The sequence below is a fragment of the Diceros bicornis genome, chromosome 9, assembly GCF_020826845.1.
Source record: "Diceros bicornis minor isolate mBicDic1 chromosome 9, mDicBic1.mat.cur, whole genome shotgun sequence".
Classification (NCBI taxonomy): domain Eukaryota; kingdom Metazoa; phylum Chordata; class Mammalia; order Perissodactyla; family Rhinocerotidae; genus Diceros; species Diceros bicornis.
In genome coordinates, this window is record NC_080748.1 from 86,608,528 (window position 1) to 86,622,252 (window position 13,725).

At 49.7% G+C, this 13,725-nt stretch overlaps 1 protein-coding gene across 8 annotated transcripts in view; it reads left to right on the top strand.

The window, feature by feature from the left end:
• ATP11A (ATPase phospholipid transporting 11A) overlaps positions 1-13,725 on the top strand; it is a 170,137-nt gene that overhangs the window by 106,999 nt on the left and 49,413 nt on the right. For all 8 annotated transcript variants that reach the window (XM_058548505.1, XM_058548507.1, XM_058548508.1 and 5 more), the window contains exons 8-15: positions 74-124; positions 3,149-3,213; positions 3,864-3,945; positions 5,172-5,322; positions 6,337-6,534; positions 9,166-9,339; positions 10,513-10,676; positions 12,413-12,484. In XM_058548505.1, the coding sequence (XP_058404488.1) occupies positions 74-124; positions 3,149-3,213; positions 3,864-3,945; positions 5,172-5,322; positions 6,337-6,534; positions 9,166-9,339; positions 10,513-10,676; positions 12,413-12,484 (957 nt within the window). The remainder of the gene's footprint in view (positions 1-73; positions 125-3,148; positions 3,214-3,863; positions 3,946-5,171; positions 5,323-6,336; positions 6,535-9,165; positions 9,340-10,512; positions 10,677-12,412; positions 12,485-13,725) is intronic.

Here is a 13,725-nt window from a genome sequence, read left to right on the forward strand (position 1 = left end):
TGGGGCGGGGCCCTTCCAGTTCCCCCTCCCGCCACGCTGCTGCCTGTCTGTAACCTGACTTCTCTGTCGCCAGGTTTGTCGGCCGCATAAATGTTTACAACGACCTGAACGACCCCGTGGTGAGGTGAGAGCCGTGCTTCTTCTAAACGCTTTCAGTGATTTTCATCTCTCTTATTAGAGTAAAAGTGAATTCTTTCACTGATAAGAGTTTTTCGTTGTTGCTGTTGTATTAGGTTTAGAAAGTAGTATTCTGCTTTACCAAAGGCCCGGGTTCCAATCTCTTTTCTGGTTTCTCTTGTGAATGCAGCCGTATGTGTAACAGACCAGTGACGCTTGTGGAAAAGTTTCTCTCACGATTCTGCAGAGGGTCTTCCCACGCAAGGGAAATGTCGGGAGCCCACTGGACAGATCCAGGGGAAGGGAGAGGGTGCTGTTTCCCCCGTTAGAAATGCTGTCTCATAATTTATAGACTAACATGTCTTCAACCACGACGCTGAAAGATTTATGTCCTGGAGGCTGTTTTATCTATAAATCTGCTCAGAATCATTACTGGGATGTCTCTGGCTCTAGATTGTATCTAGATTTAAGGGGATGTGCCTCACCGGGGCCAGTCACAGGCTCTGTCACCTGGGGATGTAGGGACCTGCTGCTGGGGGATTGGCTGTGACCAGCATAGGTCGCAGGTGAGTTTGCTCACTGCGTCATCATAGCGGTCTCAGGCGTCACATCTGCGGAGTGTTGACAAGGATCAACACCCTGTCAGATGTCTCACTCTGAGGCCCAAGGTGGCAGTGCCCCAGGACCAGCCAGTGGTCAGGACCAGGGGAATCTACCGTTGTCCAGCCCGCAGCTCTCTGGGTCTGTGCTGCGTCCACTTCCCAGGCCCGTGGACGTTTTATCTGGGCATTTTCTCAGTCCAGACAATGTTCTCAGTTTCTGAGGAGTTCTGAGGTATTTGAGGTCTGCACTTTAGGAAATCGACTTTCAGTAGGTTTTGAAGTTGCTCCTTTTCCAGAAACCCCACTGTTAGAGAAATTATTTTTCTTCCAATTTTAAGCAGTCTCCAGATTGCCAATATCCTGGCATTGCCTTGTGTGTTATGGAAAATGTTTGCCCGGAAGTGGAAGTAAACTCAGTGGAAAATTACTGCAAAATAAGCAGTCACTGCGTCTAAGTCCCTGGGTTTATCCCTGGTGAGACTCCTGAAATTATTTGTTGTGAGGAAAACAGTCTGTTCACTTCTTAGTGTGTTTTTATCATTATTATCCGTCGCAGGTGAGTAGGTGCTTTTCAGAATTTGTGGAGGCCTTGCCCTGGCCTTTCCTAAATATATACTAGTCTGCAGGGAGCTCCTAGTGACCTTGGAGAAATAACCTCTATTTCTGTGTCTTGTGAGAATTAATTTGTGCTTGAATGAGTAAATTTAGATTTATTCGTGTTGCCAGTGGGATGAACCTGCAAAAGTAAACTCTACAGGCTTTTCATGCTTTATATTTATAAGAAGTTAAATGCTGAGCAGCTTGGGAAGATAATTACTAATATATTTTGTATTTTGATACTAATCTAGTTTAGCTTTTTAAGTGTTTATAGTATTCAGCAGACTTTTAATATTTGGGTATTTAAAGATATTTGTAAATTCATGGTGTGGACAATTATGAATTATACATCCAAGTTCTTGCCCATGCAGAGTGATACTTCCTCCTCCTCCTCTCCAAACTAGAAGCAAAGTACTCTTTTAAGTAAATTATTTTTAGACTCCCCAGAGACGCTTCTTATAGGGCCATTTGTTTTCATAAGCACGTTCGACACGAATTATTGTAAATGTCTTGCTAATAGAGGCTGACAGTACGTGTAACACAAGCAGACAGCAGGGTGCAGTTCCGGGCCCCCCGTCTTTCCTGGCTGACAGGCTGAGGGATGCGTGTTGAGACCCCTGGACAGCCCTGGGCCGACACGTCAGGTCAGCTGTGTCCCAGGAGGCTCCCTCCCCTTTCTCGTCTCCAGCTCTCGTCACGGATCCTGAGCTGTGTCAGCGAAATACACTGACTGCACTGCAGGTTTATAACCTTCAGTGGGGTCTGCACTTTCCATGGTAAAGGAAGTTAAATGCACTGGTAAAGTGAAAAGCAAACTTCAGCGAAGACTTTCAACTCCTTCCCTTTACCCTCCAGGGAAAATCACAAGAATACTGTCAATAGCAAAATCTGTAAAGTTGGGATCTGCCTCTCACTTCTCTCTTCCTCCCAGGAAATGAGAAGAAATCGTTACTCCCCCAGCACAGGGAACCACTGCCACATGCACCGCTGAAGCAGAGCTTTCATCTGCTGCTCACGGCGGAGTCTCGGTGCCCAGGGCAGCGCTTGTTCTTACAGGAATGGGCTTCTAAATTCCTTGGTTGTTGCCTGTTTCCCCCAAAGTAGCAGGGCCTGGATTGTTCCAGACTTGCAGGCCACCTGCATTCAGAGGGTCTTGTGAACTTGGCTGCCAGTGTTTATAAACGCACGCAGAGCATCCCACCTTCATCTTTAAAAGTATGATGTGTCACAGGAGATGGCTGAGTCTCCCTGAGGATGTGGCAGAAACGGCCGAAGCCACATGAGTCTCGGGCACCACCCTTTCACTTTTCCAGTGCAGTTGGGGGTCTTCCAGCGCAGCCATCCTCCAAGTTGAGGCCTGTTAGGAGCCAGGGTTTCTGGTTCAGTGTGTCGGGGTGACACTTGTGACACGTCCCCGGGCGCTGCTGATGGCACTGGGGCAGGGACCCCGCTTGTCGGCCCACCGCCCTCACGATTAGCTGACGGAACATTGTTAAACCTTCAGATCCGGTCAGCAGGTCTGGGTGGGGCTGGGAGCCTGTGTTCCTGACAAGTTCCCGCACGGATGCCAGGGCCGCGCCGGGACGGCAGGTGCTAGTGGAGCTAGAACCCCGCGGTTCTTCCAGGAGAGCCGTGTTCTTACCCCTCCGCAGGCGGAAACCACACGCTTGTGCTTGGACTCAGGCTGACTTGCATAATCTAAATAGAAGCAAAACCACATGTAAACGATTTCTTCTTACAATGAAGTCTGTTAGGCAAATAAGCTGATTTTCCGCCTGTGGCACCTTCCTCTGACTCTCCATTCCCTGCTTCTGATCATCCGTATCTCTCAGGCCGTTAGGATCAGAAAACCTGCTTCTCAGAGGAGCCACGCTGAAGAACACCGAGAAGATCTTCGGTAAATGTTTTAATTAGTGAATTATTAACAAGAGCATCTAAAAGTGAGGCTAGACGAGCACTTAAAATCCACAGCCCTACCGTGAAAGCACCCCTATGCTCTGAGGTGGTGTGGACTTCATGCCGCAGTCACTTTGCTTCCCCGGGAAAGTCCGTGTCGTAAAACCACAGTCTGCAGAGCGCGGCCTCCGAGGATATTGCTGCTCCTTAAGTGCCTGTAGTTTTTCACTCAGAGACATAAAGTTATAGCCTTGAAAGAATTCACACGATACAGTTCTGCAGGGAATCATTTAGTGGCTGCATTTCTTTGCTCAAGTCTCCCATTTCTGGGAGGTTATTTTTTATGTTTTAATTAAGTGAGGTGACTTAAAAATATACAAGTGTGTCCTATTACCAGAAAACTCAATATATTAAAACCTGAAATTTAAAAAAAAGTACAGATTGCTCTCTATGCAGGAAAAAAAGTATTTCTTTAGTCTAAAGAATCCTGTTGTGTGACTCCCTCTATGAACAGCTAGCGTGTCTAGTGAGGTTTAAAATAAGATTCGTTTTGCCCAAAATTCCATTTTCACCGTAGCTGTGCATAACTTACCATGTAAAGGCAAGACACAGTCATGCTATTGTTCTAACGTTCACTCTTCCGCTTTATAGGTGTTGCGATTTACACGGGCATGGAAACCAAGATGGCGTTAAATTATCAATCAAAGTCCCAGAAGCGATCTGCCGTGGAGAAGTAAGTACTGCTATCTGACGTGCATGAAAATCTCACTCGGAGCTGTCGTCAGCACCGTAGAGAGGAAGCGTTTTCCCTTGGCCGTTATCAGCAGTCACTTCGTGGTGCCCAGATAGACAGAGCTGATCGTTTAGATAGATGGTCTTATTGGTGGGGGTGTAAATGCCCGCACCTCCACAGGTTCCCTTGGGTGGACGCCCCGGAGTTGTGGTTCCAAGTCAGATGCCCAGTCACTCCTCTCACCGTTTCATGAAAAAGTCAAAACAGGGTCACTTTTAACTTTGGGGTTGTTGGAAATCACATGTTGTACTGAGGAAAGAATTAGCAGAGAGAGCAGTCTGCATTAAACAGTGAAATTCTTATGATAGTAAGTCAAGGAGAGAGTTGAATTTGTAAGAAAATGTGGCCTGGAGTTTTTGTTGTCTTTGCCTCTTGTTAAAGTGTTATCTCTGACTTGAAGTGGACAACTGAGCGATCACCAATTACTTAATAAAGAGCTACTTGCTACTTAGAAATTTTGGGGAGACTGTTGGGGTGTCTTCTACCCATTCTTCATACGTTGAGCTCAAAATGTGATCATGGGTCCCTGTCTATCTATGACCGTGTCAAGTATGAAATGGAGATTTGGCTCTTACTAAGCTAGAAGGCTTTGTTTCTAGATGTCTATACTGACAAATAGGTTTCAGAAATAGACACTGAAAACCAGACCTTCTTCACAAGATCTGCTAGGACGCTGGCTAAGGGTTCCGTGTTTTTCCTACGCAGAGGGCGTTTCCTATAGAGTATTCACGTCCCTCCCTCCCTCTTTCCTTCATAGTGATAATCTCTAAATTTGGAACTCATTGGTTGATGCTTATTGGTAGAAGAAATTGATTTCTGGATGTTCTTTAAGTTATGGAATCCTGGACTGTGTAGAAACCATTGTCAACAGTGTCGTCGTGAGCAGCCCTCTCTCCTGTTCACGCAGCTTTCCCTCCACTTAGCCCTTTCCCTGGTGCCTCTAGACTCACACGCCTGTGACCACGGAGTGGACTCAATGTAGATGAGCGTTTTCCTTTTCACCATGTCATTTTATGGCGGGGGTGGGGTCCTTTAAAGCCCGTTGCTGTGTTATCCCTAATCTGCTTCTTCAATGTGTTCGTCTTGACGTTTGCAGGAAAGGCGACGTCAGCTCTAGATTCTTCCGAGAGCAATAATTGAGTAACCATCGCTGTCTTGTGTTTCAGATCAATGAATGTGTTCCTCATTGTGTACCTCTGCATTCTCATCAGTAAAGCGCTGATAAATACCGTCCTGAAGTATGTATGGCAGAGTGAACCATTCCGAGATGAGCCGTGGTATAATCAGAAAACCGAGTCAGAAAGACAGAGGAACCTGGTACGGAAAGTGATTCCCTTTATATGATTGAAGGTGCCCCGGAGGCCGTTGTTATGAAAACGTGCTACAAGAACATTGATTAAATCTCTGTAAGAGACGCGTTCCCTGGTGTTGACAGTATCAGCTGCCTCCCCAGCTGTGGACACTGGTCACTCCTGCCTTCTTTGGGTGTTTGCATGTACAAGTCTGGAAAGGTATTGCTTCCCGTAGTAAATTCATAAGGACGGTACCTTAAATGCTTTTGGCGTTTGCAGAATCCAGTGCAGGGTCTTGTATTTACAAGGTGCTCAGTAAATGCTTATTAATGATTGTGAGATAAATGATAGCTACTTACAGCAAAAACATGGAAATAGGAGAACCTCAGTTACAGGGAATGATGGTTAGAAGTGGTTTTATTTTCCTCAGGGCGATTTCAGCTCAGTTGCTCATGTTTATCAAAAGTATTTTGTCCCAAACCAGTGTGTTAAAATAATTTTATTGAACCTCTTCTACTTAAAACAGTACAGTTTTCTGGGTGAGCCCACTCAGTCCAGAGTGGGGCGGTGTGCAGATCCAGACCAGGGTCCACTGAGTCCCGAGTGGGACGGTGTGCAGAGCCAGACCAGGGTCCACTGAGTCCAGAGTGGGACGGTGTGCAGAGCCAGACCAGGGTCCACTGAGTCCAGAGCGGGGCGGTGTGCAGATCCACACCAGGGTCCACTGAGTCCAGAGCGGGGCGGTGTGCAGATCCACACCAGGGTCCACTGAGTCCAGAGCGGGGTACTGTGGCGATCCACACCAGGGTCCCCGCATGTCTCCTGTGTTCACACAGGCATCCCACAGAACTAAATGGCTCAGAGATAAGAACAGAACTGTGCAGAGAAATCATTTTTCTCAGACTTATTTTCTCAGCGTCCGTAGGTTATTATGAAACACGTTTGGTAATACGTCAGATTCTCAAAGGCAGCTGGGAGTACTCACAGGGTCAAGTCTCTTCGGGTCTGGGCGCCGTGGGACTCACGCGGCCTCTCTCAGTTCCTCAGGGCCTTCACGGACTTCCTGGCCTTCATGGTCCTCTTCAACTACATCATCCCCGTGTCCATGTACGTCACGGTGGAGATGCAGAAGTTCTTCGGCTCCTACTTCATCACCTGGGATGAAGAGATGTTTGACGAGGACACAGGAGAAGGGCCTGTAGTTAACACCTCCGACTTAAACGAGGAGCTGGGACAGGTCGGTACCCCCAAATCGTCTTCATAGTTTGTGGGCGATCAAGCCCTCCATTCTGTGTTCTCAGATGCCTGGATCCTGAGTGATTCGTGTCGTGCAGGCACATCATCCGGGTGGTTCCGTTCACTTCTCACAGAGATGTCACCTGTACCTCTGAGGGACAACAGCACAGTGGCTTTTAACTCTGTGTGACAACTGTAGAGCTGTTATATTTACAGCTTACGCAGGATTAAGACGGTACCTGGTTGGTATGAGCACACGTGGCCTCTCCACTGTGCTCGTTCTGGGCTTTAGTGGTGGGCGTGGGGTGAAGGCACATGGTCCTCACCAAGCACCCGCTTCCGGGTGCTGCATCAGCCTTGGGACCTGGTTTCCTCAGCTCGCACAGAGAGCCGGTCATCCTCGTCTTAAAGACGAGCAGAGTGAGAACTCAGAGTTTCAGTCATGTGGTGTACTGCAGAGTTCAGAACACCTACAGTGTGATCCTGCTCTGCGTGACAGCTCGCAGCCTGGGGCAGGGGCCTGAGCTCTCTGCACCTCAAGCTTCTTAATCTGTGAAATGGGCATAATGACAGGTACCTGCCTCTCCAGAGTGTAGGGCGGATTGAACGAGATAACAGAGGTGGGGTGCCCAGCAAGTGCCTGATGGAACCGCCACGGGTGGGAGTCACCCCCACCCAGGGTCACCTGGATGAGAGGCAGAGCCCTCCTGACCCCAAACCTCAGCCCCTGCCTTGGGAAAGAGAGCCAAGGAAAGGCCCAGCCCTGATCACCTTGGCCCTCTGGCGTCCAGTCGGAGCCTTCCCACCACCCTGGTTCCAGCCCCCTCCCAGCCTCTATGTTGCAGGAAAGGGTGTTTGGTAATCAGTGATTCATCTGTCTTTAAAAAAAAAAAAACAGGAAGAAATTTTGTGGAGTATTTTTGCAAACAGGGTCATTTTAGATTGGCGGCTGAAACCTGCTCCCTCATCACCCCAAAACCGCAGTGTGTAAACAGATGCCTAGACTCATAGACACATACACCTTCACCGCCACCCCCCCCCCCCCCAGGTCACGGAGATTTGTTACTAACAGATAGTGTTTTGCTTGTGGATGCGTTTGACCTTCAGTGCATTCCTCCAGCGCATTCTGCGTCCCTCGTGGTGCAGCACTGTCTCGGTCAGCAATGCACACATCATACTTTGGCTGCTCAGTACTGGAATATTTTTACCTCTGCGTATTATTTCATATCCTTTGCAACAATACATGGTCTATTTTGTGTATTCCTGAGAAATTCGTAGAGGAAAGAATTTTTTCTGTAACAAAAAAAATGTCGAGTGGTGTTGAGTGCAGCCACTTTATCTGACTTGGCGTGAGTCTAGGCATTGCCTCCTGACGCAGGAGCTCTGGAAGTTTGTGGAGAGGCTTGCTGTGGAGGAGGAGACCTGAAATCTCCCTTGTCACTGCTGATCCTCACTGTGAGAAAGTCAGGTGTCGTTCATGGCAGACCATAGAGCCGCCTGTCCAGGGAGTCGTCACAAGTTGCACTCCATCCATGTCGCGGATTTTCCAGATATGGGCAGGCTTGGCGGAGTTTGGGCAAGCGTTTGGATGGCAGGTTGTTTAAAAAACAAATTTCGAGAGGGCACTACTATGTACTTAAAATTTACTTGTTAGAACCAAGCCCACAAGGAAAAGGCATTTTCTGCAGTAGGATTTAAGGCAAAAAAGAACATTTTGCTGAGAGACGTAAGTGGAAAAGGGGAGCTGTGAAACACACAGCTGGTTTCATTGTCGCTCTCCTGCATCCCCCACTTCTGAACTTCGTTGTCCTCGTGAACCCTGCCTCTCCTTCTAAGGTGTCCCGGAGCTGTGTGTCAGGGGCTCTTGAGCAGGAGACAGCGGGCCGAAGGGTGGACCCCACCCCGGGCCCCGCCCTCGCCATTGGGCCAGCCCGTCTCTGTCTCTGACTCAGGAGGCCTGTGCTCCCGGCAGCCTCCTCCTGTGCCCACGGGTTCCAGAATCCCTACCTTCTTTTAGTCACTCGTGATGAGTGCGTAACCTGAGTTTATCTAAATTTAGGGTTTAAAACCAGGTGCAGTTTTAACACTTTTCACGGTTTTCTGTCTGAAATTTGTCTTGTCCTTTTATTTGTTTGAATTCTGTCTCCTAAACCTTAAACGACTTTGTGAGTTTTGACCTCCCAGACCTTGTAGAATGAGTTCATCCTCTCTATATCCTTGACTGTTTTGTTAAATAAGATTCAGGACTGTCCCCCCAATCTCTGTCTTTCCAACAAGTGGAAGGCTGGCTGCACCAACGTGTCCACCCCTGGGAACATGGCATTCTTGTGCTTCGAATCCTGAGGAGAGTAAACTTAGCTTTTTCCTGGTGGGAGCAAAGGGCTCCCCTCCACCTCCTGAGGCAGGCTCTGTCGGGATGTCGGGAGCTGGGAAGGGCAATCATGTGCACGCTCAGGGTTCAGCCTGGTGAGGGGGTGTGTTTGGGGTAAAAATGTACAAGTGCGTTTCATGGGGAAGCGTTGATGTTCAGACACACACGACTGCCCCGGGGTCTGAGTCTTGAGCGCTCCTTCTCCTCCGAGATGGCCCGTGGGTCCCAGGCGGCACTGCCCAGCGCGCCTTGTGTCTGCAGGTGGAGTATGTCTTCACGGACAAGACGGGCACACTCACGGAGAACAACATGGAGTTCAAGGAGTGCTGCATCGAGGGCCATGTCTACGTGCCGCACGCCGTCTGCAACGGGCAGGTCCTCCCCGACGCCTCCGGCATCGATATGATTGACTCGTCCCCAGGCGTCAGCGGCAGGGTAGGTGGCCGCTCTCCAGCAGGCGTTTTCCCTCCAGCGGCCGTCACTGCCAAATTGTCTGCTCTGCCCGTTCACCAGACAGACCAGTGTCTGAGGTCCCATTCACCAGATAGACCAGTGTCGCCTCCTGTTCTGGGGTCCAGGAAGGACACAATCCTCCAGCACTTGAGTGAGGAGAACAGTGGGATGCCGCCGTTTTCTGTCTGTGGCTCTGGCTGGTCACATCCGTGTTAGGAACAGCTTTAAAGCATGGACAAGCAGGGCAAATGGTGGGCTGAGACCTGGGTGACACCGCACACCCCATGTGCATGTGCTCACATCTGGGTACACACTCACGCTTGAGCACACGTATACACACATGCTCATGTGTGCACACAGATGCGCACACCCTCACATGTCTGCATGTGCACACTGCACTCGCACATCCGTGCACACACCCAAGTGCTGTGGCTCTAGATGTCAGCTGTGATCTAAAGAGAGGGGGCCGACCCTCATCAGTGGTTGGCCAGACCATTCCAGAAAGCTTGGTGACTGCAGAGCCCTGTGTGGGGGCCCCTAGGGGACAAGGATAGCCTTCCTTAGCGGGTTGTGCCCTTTCCTGACCCATCACATTGTCTGCCCCGCTGTGTGGCTTCAGGTGATTTCTGTACAGAAACTGATGCTTCTCCAGGGACTCGGGGGGCAGGAGGTCTGTGGCCACCGAGAGGGGTTCCTCCTGCCATCTGCTATGGCTTCCTCCACCAGGCACGTGGATGCGAGCCCAGCCCTTCTCAGCTTTAGTGGCATCCAGGACCCCTGGGGAGGCTTCGGGAATCCCAAGGGAGTCCAGGCTCGAGGGCACTGCACCCGGAGGCCCCCAGCACGGCCTCAGCTGGTCCAAGGCTCAGCCCAGCGTATTCTCCTCTTATGACTGAACCTGTCATCTCACCTCCCTACTGTGCATTTCCTCTCGGTCTTCACGGCCGTTGGTCTTGATCATAATTACTGTGGAAATGCTCAGGAATGAAGAAAAGCTGAGCTTCCACTCCACCTCCCGACCCCGAAAGGCGAAACTAGTACTTCCTGCCCCTGAAAGCTGCCTGTCCTGCCTCATTGCTCATGGTCTCCTATTTATTTTCCTTCCACTTTAAGCTAACACTTCATGGATGTGAGGGTTTGTACTCATTTTTATAGGAGCGAGAAGAGCTGTTTTTTCGGGCTATCTGTCTGTGCCACACCATCCAGGTGAAGGACGATGACGAGGTGGACGGGCCCAGGAAGTCGCCGGACTCGGGGAAATCCTGTGTGTACATATCGTCCTCGCCTGATGAGGTGGCCCTGGTGGAAGGTGTCCAGAGGTACGTCTCTGGCTGCTTCGAGTCTGGTCTTGGATGCCGGGGGCGTGCTGGTCTGGTTTTGGGGTCCTTTCAGCCTAACCGTGGGCTCACGCTGGGAGCGTCCCGAGTCAGCCCCGTGCCTGGACGCTTGCTGAGGGGGCTGAGCAGGCACTGCCTTGGTGCTCAGGGCTTCCTCCTCCTCCGAGTTGGTGGAAGTGGGTCCCTCCTGAACACAACCTGCCATGGGAGTGAGAAGCGGCCATTCCCAGCTGCCAGAGTCTCTGTCGCTGTCTTTTGTGGGCAGCTTTCTCTCCTGACTTCTGTGGTAAGTTATTAGAGGCCATTCCAAATAGTCACAGGCCTTTAAATGTTCAGACAATCCTAGACACCCTTTATGACAAGTCTTCTTCGTCCATCCTAAAGAAACGGCGCCCAGAGATGTCAAGCAGCTTTCCCAGAGTCACACGACAAGGGGAGGGATTCTGCCGGGGTGCTGGGTTTCTTCCTGTGGGCTTCTCTTTCTTCTTTCCTGTCACATTACTTCTGTGCTCCTTGCCCCCTCCTTCAAGCTCTTTTCTTCGGGAGTTCCTGCTGCCTCATGACGTGGCATTTTAAGCAGACCCTTGGAAATATACTTTGTTCCAGATACATGGCATAATTTCAAGTCAGGGAAATGTTTTTCCAGTTCTCACGGCTTACAACTCTGATATAATACTAAGGGTGCTAATCTTCCCTCTTCCCTGCCATCGATAAATGCACATTGAACACCTCTCATCTAATTAGAACAGTGTTTTCTATTGTTGGCTAAACTAACATGTTTTTCCCATGCAATTTGAATAGTGACATCGGGTGTGTAAGTTGTATCACTATAGACCTCTATTAAAAGTACACATCCACACGTGCAGGGGTGAGATTCTCAAAGCTAGATTCATCTCTTCTTGAAAACAGGTGCTGAGAAGTTAAGCCACGTTCAGTCTCAGGTATCGGAAGGGAGGACAAGCTGTTCTGCCCATCATTTTAGACTCACCTTCCAAGAGCCCGTCCTTCAGCCTGCCGCTCCTGCTGGGTCAGGGGGACACTGTCCCGACGGTCCCATGGCGCCTTCACATCATTATGGCTCCATGTTGTGTGACAATGATGTTGCATCTCCCAGTCTGTACGCCCCTTGAGTCCAGAAGCCACGCCCTTTCCTCTCGCACCCCCAGCACGGTCCCACGCTGCACCTGCCGTGTGTGCAGCTCTCAGATTTGCTGTGGGGCGTGGTCATAGACTGTGCTCTGCAGGCGTTCATTGACTGGCTGCCTGCTCTGGGCTGTAGTTTCCTCATCAGTAAATAAGGGTCAGTCTGGAGAGGGACAGCCTCTCAGGTCCTTCTGACTGACGTGTAACCTCTAGCAAACAACCCCTGATCAGTAAGTGAAAATGCGTCAGTAGAGACGGGGACCAATCACAGACCTGCTGCCACCTCTCTGAACCCGTCAACACTTACCCATAAGAACTAGCCCTGTCGTGCAGTACGCAGGAGGTGCAGGGTAAGTCGGGAACTCTCTTGGCTCTGGGAGAACTTTTTCAGATGGTGAATAAATTGAGTATTATTATAATTTCCTAACTTTATAATGCAGGTTACAACCTCTGGCTTACCAGAGTATTTCTTTTTCAAAAAAAAAGCTTTTACCAAAATGTAAAGCAGAAATTTTTTATGAAAGAGGAATATCAGAATTTCAAGTTAACCCCTGGACTTGCCTTCTCGTTTGCAGACTGGGTTTTACGTTCCTGAGGCTGAAGAACAATTACATGGAGATATTAAACAGGGACAACGCTATTGAACGGTAAGCACAGTGTAATTATGTTCTGATGGTGATAGAAAAGCATCTTTATGAAGACTTTTCCTTGGGAAAAACCAGATTCTCTGTTCTCCTCCCAGAACTCACTCCCCCTTCTCGATAACAGCCCCAGAACGTCACTGGAACGTCTGGAGAGCTGGAGGTGGACGGTTAGAGCACAAGCTGGATGGATGGTGTTGCGTCATCAGATAGGTTTTGGGATAAGCCATCAAAACTCAGGTTCTACTGTAAGAGTTCTCAAAGCTTCCAGTATGTTCTGATGCTCTCCCAGGCCACTCTCTGACTCTCCATGACGAGAAAGGATAACCCTTCCCCAGGGAGTGGCCACGAAATCCTGTGTTCACAGAGCACGGCTCTCACGTCATGGAACACAGTGTCCTGTAGAGCACAGTCTCGGCACGCACGCTCTGGGATGACCAGCTGGACGTTGAATGGTTTCACTTTTCATGCCTTTAGTGACCACACACTTTCGATTTTTAGGAACAATCTCTTTATAAAATTGCTGGTCCAGAGACAAACATGTATCTCGAGTTTTGACTCAGAAGATTGGGTGGTCCGTCTGTCCTTTGTAAATAAAGATGAGTGTGCAGTGATGGTACAGGCAAAGTCTGGGGTCAAGAACACGAGATTTGGTGGTGGTGGTCTCAGAAAACTGGACTTTAACATTTCCTTCTTAAGAACAGTAAACTCTCAGGTTAGTGGGAGTGGTGAGCCCTGGCCTCTGGAGGCCGCCGGGTCCTAGATGGATGTAGTCAGGGCTCCTCCCCTCGTTGCTGGGGCCTCCCGGGAGCTTCGGGGGTCGCCCCTGGGAGGGCAGGGTGACGTAGTGCTGTCAGGCTTCAGGTTTCCAACTGAAAAGGCAGGTGGGGTCACTGCTGAGACTAACACCTCACAGTGCGGGTGGGGACCTCGCGGGGAGCCTTCCTACAGAATGTGGGAGGGACTGACATCGCAGAAGCTTCACGACCCTCCTGCGCTTCTGGCTGGGCCTCTAGACCTTAGGAGTTTTCAGAGGGAGTGTCAGGGATGGCGGAGTGTCAGGGACGTTTTCAGTATTTCAAATGACAGACAGAAATCATGAGTCTTCTGAGAGTGAGACTGCACTAGCTGATTAAATATCAGTTTTCTCTGCTTTTTAGATTATTTTTATCAACTTAAAGGACACTGGTTCGTTCTCAGGGATCAACAGCTCTGATAGCACCTGTGAGTCTGTGTTCAGCAGACTT